The 6,000-nt window shown below is 39.6% G+C and overlaps 1 protein-coding gene across 1 annotated transcript in view; it reads left to right on the top strand.

The window, feature by feature from the left end:
- Window positions 1-396: 396 nt before the first annotated feature.
- The window catches only part of ITPKC (inositol-trisphosphate 3-kinase C), a 251,225-nt gene continuing 245,621 nt past the window's right edge, over window positions 397-6,000 (top strand). Inside the window, exon 1 of the mRNA XM_044067282.1 lies at window positions 397-1,640. Coding sequence (XP_043923217.1) covers window positions 621-1,640 — 1,020 coding nt within the window. The 5' untranslated portion in view covers window positions 397-620. The remainder of the gene's footprint in view (window positions 1,641-6,000) is intronic.

Raw genomic sequence — 6,000 nt, 5'->3', positions numbered from 1 at the left:
TCCGTTTCCCCCTCCCCCTTTTTTCTGTTACAGGTTATGTTATATAAGAGGACTACAGTATAAATGTATATATTCATGATGTACCTGTTTCATTTAGTACTTAATTCTGTTTATCTTGATTGTATCATCATGCCATATTGTTTCATTGTCCTTTTTGTAAAATTCAATAAAAAGTTATTTGAAAAAAATAATAATTTGCATACAGTTATTTAATATTAGTAGTTTGTACTATGTATTTAAAGTTAATTAAGAATTTGTACTCTGGCTAAACTTCATTTTCCTTAATACTGTTTGGGAGGTAGGCAGGCCAGCAAAGTATTTAAACAAGTACTGTGTTTTTGTAATAAGATTAAATAATACTAAGTATTTATTTTCGTTTTCTGTTTTTCAGAAGTTCTTCGAAGTTTTTGGAAGTACTACAAAAATAAACTACTATCTGATGCTGAAACATGCAATGTAGGTGTGAGCCTGCAATGGTATTAACAAAGGATGAACCTGAACACATTCTGTAGGAAAAAGACAACAAAAAGAGAGAGAAGGCCTGACTGAAAAAATTGTAGTTGTCAAGACGACATATCAGAGTAACGTAACAGTGGGGGCGTGGCTCCACGGAGCCCAGGATGGGCCAAGCTACTTCATTCAGCGAAGAAGATTGTAGAAAAGAGGTGAGTGGCGAGAGATCGTTCTTACCTATTGAAGTGAGATCTAGGCGAATGCGAATCCGAAGAGCTGCCCACGATGATCACAAAAATGAACGCCGTTTTCGTCTTCTAAAATTACCGAAACGGCCCGGCAGCGCTGAGGTCTCCCACAAGAAGCCTTCAGGGTGCCTGCAGCAAGCTTTTAAGCGTACGACATTGCTGGCTGCGGCTCCTGTTGTGCTTTTGTCTGAAGACCATCTGGAGAAGAAACCGCACCTACAAGATGAGTCTTTGGGTCAGACCAGTGGCGTGGACGTCCCAGAAAATTGTACGACGTGTCCTCCGACTGCCCCCACTGAGAAGTCCAGTGGGTCATTGGGGTTAAACCTACCATCAGATCGGACAGCTGAAGACCCCCAGAAACTATCTAGCAACTCCGAGGAAGATCATGTCTCTGCTTTGGCGGCGATGACTTTGGACAGCCTTGCTGGGTCTGCCACAGGACAGCGGGAGCCTGACGGGAACGAAACGCTGTGTACGAACATGGATTTAAGTTTAGCAACAGTTGGTCTATCGAAGGATGGACTTAGACAGGATACCAGCACTTTATGCGTACAGGTACAACAGAAAGAGGGCAAGGAACTGCGAGGCGCTAGTCGTGATGTTTCTGAGGGCCAGCAATTTTCGGTACCCATTCCCCGCCTCATCGTGACACGGGAACCAAGTCCATGTCGTGGCAGTGAGACTGGAGAGCAGTCAAATGAGTTGTGGACCAAATCTCGAGGGGGGGACGAAGAGTCGCCGTGCTCTGACAGTGGATGTGGGGGGTCCCCGTCTCCATCCTTAGTGCTGCGCAAACTGTCAAGCTCGTCTTCAGCAGGTCTCTCCTCTGCATCATCATTTGAAGAATCGGAGGATGATTTCACAGGTAGCGACGCGGAACCCTATGGGCAAAGTGGAAACATGTTGGGGAGTCCACCTGTAGATGATGGTTCTGGGGTGAGTACTGATTACTGCTATTCTTAAACTATTTATGCATTAACGCATTTCGAGAGAGCAGCACCCCCTCACACACAGACACGCGCACATAAACTGAATGTTGTCTAAATCTGTTTGTGTAATATGTCACACACAAATTGTGCTTGTTTATTTACGATACTGTTTGAATAAGATAGATGGGGCGAATTCCCTTTCGGCTTTTAAGGGCTCCTGCTGCGTTGTATTCCAGTATAGTCTGAGACAGTGCTTGCAGATCACTTGTTCAGGGGTGTAGTCAGTGAATTCCGTGTTGTACTCTCAAACACTTGGTGCCCCCCCAACCAACCCACATGGCATTTTAAAAAATGAGTACAGCGCTTAAGCTGTTTGCTTAATGTAACATTTTTGGCTACTCCGACAAAAACTGTTAGAAGTATTGTTTTGAAGATAACCATTATCTGTGTAAACAAAAACATGTTGGCAGAGGCATTCATTTAGATTGTTATAGTCATAATATGGCCCAGTGTTTCTATTGGTGCTCAGAATGTACTCTGTAGAGAGAGTATGCTTGGCTACGCCCTTTCACTTATGTATGATCATAACATTTGTCAATACACATCTCCGTTTCCTTCCTCAAGAATAAATGACTAACGAGGGATAAACACTCAAAATTGATTTTTTTTTTTTAAAACATTGCATTAATTCACTTTAAAAACGTAATAGAACAGCAAGTTCTGCATGTATGTTTTCAGAACACTAAAAACGATGAAGCTGTAATGTCTGGCATGACTGACCAGTAATCCTCTATAATTTACCAGAAAATCAGGTTATTATATATACACACTAGTGTGTGTTTGTATAGATATGCGAAATATTAAGGAAAATTGGGAACAGTTGCAAAACCAAGAACAGTTGAGAGCTATCAATGGCAGATCCGGGAATCTGCAAAGGGGAGGGTGCACAGTCTGGTTAGCTGACTACTGGGTGGGAGGGGGACACTGGGTTTGGGGGGTGTGGAAAGATCACCTTAATGATGATCTGACATCACATGTGAAAAGACAGCAACATACATTCAGTTGCACATGATTTTGCTGTGGATGTGTTTGTAAAAACATGTATTTTGTGTGCAGAACACAGCATATTTGCAAATAGTGCAAGTTTTTTTGAAATATGCCTGAAAGAGATGCTTGGTTGCCCATGCCAAGTTACAGTCCCATCCAGTGGCATAGCTTGGTATATGCATTGTTATAACCTAGGAAAGAGACCCACTAACGGTCATATTAGTCAAATTTGTATGCGGAAACAGTGAAGTTCAGTTAGGTAAAAGTAACACACCGATTTAAGAAAGTAGATGTTATGAAAAAATCCAAAAAAAACAAATATTCTATTTAGTAATTGTATTAATATTACAGATGTTAGTAAAACAGATATTTCCATACAAATACCTTCTAACTGTATATTTCCTAAGCTTTTATGCTGTTCATTTTGGATTTATCTCTGTTAAACCTAAAAACCTTCAGTGTCTTCTTTTTTCAAGGTATTCCGGTAAATAACCACTAATCTGTCCACTGTGTGAATAACAGCATGTTCTATTTTAATTACAATTTCACAGGTAATAAAGATGTTTTGCAACGTATGCTTTAAATAAATACACGGGATGCTTCAAGATATTTCACAGACCCTATTGGTGACTGAGAAAAACCCACATGTAACAATCCACTGAAATCTGGGTCAGTCATCAGGAACTTGGCTGCCTGTATTGATAACAGACTTTTCATTGATCCTGTTGCCTCTGTGGTAGTTAGAAGAATCATTTAGCCTTAAACAAAATATCTTTTGTATTGTACCATTCTGGTCTAATTATGTTGTAGTACAACTTTATGCCTTCCTTATTAAGGTGATCATTGAGTATAATGCATGATTCAGCACGACAGACTAAAAGTTAAGACTATATACTTAGACTCCTCGGGGATCATAATTGCTCATGAAAAACCCAGCATTTTCTGACCTCCTTTACCTAAATATAAACATTTTAAAGCAAGCGCATGTTTTGGAGACTTAAACTATACTAGAATATCAATCACACCAAACAGCATGACTAGTACATAGTTAATCTCTATTTCTGGAATAGACCACTTTTATATATCAAGCAGAGAAATTCCATAGCAGTCTTTAAACTCAGTCTGAACTACTGAATGGAAGACTTCAAACTTTCACCTATGCCATAAGGGAAAAGTCTCCTTAAAGGAGACATTCTTACTCTCCCACCAGTATTGGGTGATGGGGCTGAAATTTTTGATGGCCCCAATAACTTATGAACCTATAATTGAGTCAAATGTGCCAGATCTACGCATTTGCTGTGAAGCTTTATAAATGCTGTCCTCCTTGACGTGATATTCAAAAGGAATTTTTATGCTAGTCTGTTTTGGAAGAATTGCATGTTGTTCACCTCTCTGTGAGACATGCTCAGTTGAATCAATTTACTTGTCTTACTCTTCGTTGCTTCGGATCTCCACATGACGTTAAAAAAAAAAAATGATCCAGGCTTCTGCTGCAGCACTAAGATGCAAGCAAATGACAAGCCGGCAAAATAGGTCTGAAGGTGTTAGTGGAACCCACAGATAAGGAAGCTTAACAAAATAAAATAAAAATGGCAAGTGTAACCAAAATAAATCAAACCATCAAAGCAGGTCCATGGGCAGTACAAATTAGAAACCTAAACAAAGCAAGGGAACTGATCTGTAAATCTAGGGAAAGTCGCAGCATACTATTCTTACAGAAGCAACCAGTAAAGATTTGCCATTCCAGACTTCCATATTCTGCCCCGCCCCTATCACATTCTTTATCAACATTGTACTGTGAGATCCGTAGATGTTTTTTTACCAGCTGCCCTCACCAGAGGTGCCGGAATTTGCTGGGGGGGGGGGGTCCAGAAGGGCATGCAGTGACCTGAAAAGGGCATTTTTTACTTCTATTTTTAACTGTGATAAAAGATGTACACACATGAAATGTGTTGAATAGCTGCATAAACAGCCAACTCTTGTTTCGTTAAGAATAATTCCACATAAATTTCATAGTAAAATTATAAATTAAACCACCGTCTCTCATCATCACATTCCAAGTGTGAATGGCACATGTACTTTCACCTGAATGCGTGGCCTTTTAAGTTTACCATTCAGAAAGACTGCCTGTGTGCTAAAAACATGAATGAGTAAAGTAAATGAGCTTGAGGTGAACTGGCCAAAAAGACAGGTGTGGGTGCCAAGCCTTCAGCATTAATACCAGCTGAGACAGGGAGACTGAGCCCTGAGAAGGCATTACTAGGATTGGAAGAAAAAACCAAAACAAATGCCAAAGATCATACCTAAACTGTCTGTGGACATCCTAGGTATGATGCATCCTTTCTCCCTCATGTTAGGGCTGTGGCAGTAACACGGGTATATGTCCCAAGGAGAAGCCACTGTTTTTTTTTTTTTTTTTTCCCTTGGGTGTTTCTTGTGCAAAACCCATTTAAAATGTTTACATGGGAATGCCTTGAAAAAGGGTATCCATGGGCAGACATGCTGAAATGGCTAACAAGTGAACCTTGATAGGAGAGTAAGGCAAATAGAAAAGCAACTCGCACAAATATTGTAAAACAAGTGAAACACTACTTTGAATGGGTTCAGGCAATGTTTTTGGCAACAACGAGAAAACGTTTTCCATTTGCTAATCTATGATTTTCTAGTAGAGGGCTTTCTTGCACCCATTAGTACCTCTTCTTGTACATCCTCGGTAAACAAGTGCACGAACGGTACTAAGATCCAGGCAGTCAAAGTTGTTTGGAGCTGGGATGTATAAATTGTACTTCTGCTTCTTCTTCTTCTTTTTTTTTTTTTTTACAAGAAACATCTTAATTATCACTTATGACATAGGCAATAATATATTTTATGTAAATGAATACAACTATATTGTCATTTTTCAGTTGCAAACCTTATACATCACTTATCTATGCAGTTATTCAGTCAAACATTGCAAAGCACATTCAGTTCCTGCCTTCCATTAAGCCTCATTCCTTCTTCAGAACATTATTCCACATGTACTGTTTTCAATGCCATTTGTTCCTGCCCTTTTCTAAAGCTTCCACTTCCATTTGTTTTATCTGTGTACCACTATATTCACTACTTCTAGTACACCTTGGTTAGACTTTCATTTCCACTTCCTAGTAAATGTTCTGCCAGCCACCAGAATTAAACTCAAGTCCTTACTATACCTAGACAATTCTGATTCGTTATCTTAGATCAGAAAAATCATTTCCTTAGCTACACCAATTTGTTCACCCAGTATTTCTGATGGAGTAGTCTGCAGGGAATTTTTAAAGTTTTCCAACTCGTTGCCATTC

Source organism: Protopterus annectens, chromosome 1.part0 (genome assembly GCF_019279795.1).
Source record: "Protopterus annectens isolate FY-2018-M chromosome 1.part0, PAN1.0, whole genome shotgun sequence".
Lineage (NCBI taxonomy): Eukaryota > Metazoa > Chordata > Ceratodontiformes > Protopteridae > Protopterus > Protopterus annectens.
The sequence above is the reverse complement of the archived record's forward strand: the minus strand, read 5'-3'. Positions and strand labels throughout refer to the sequence as shown.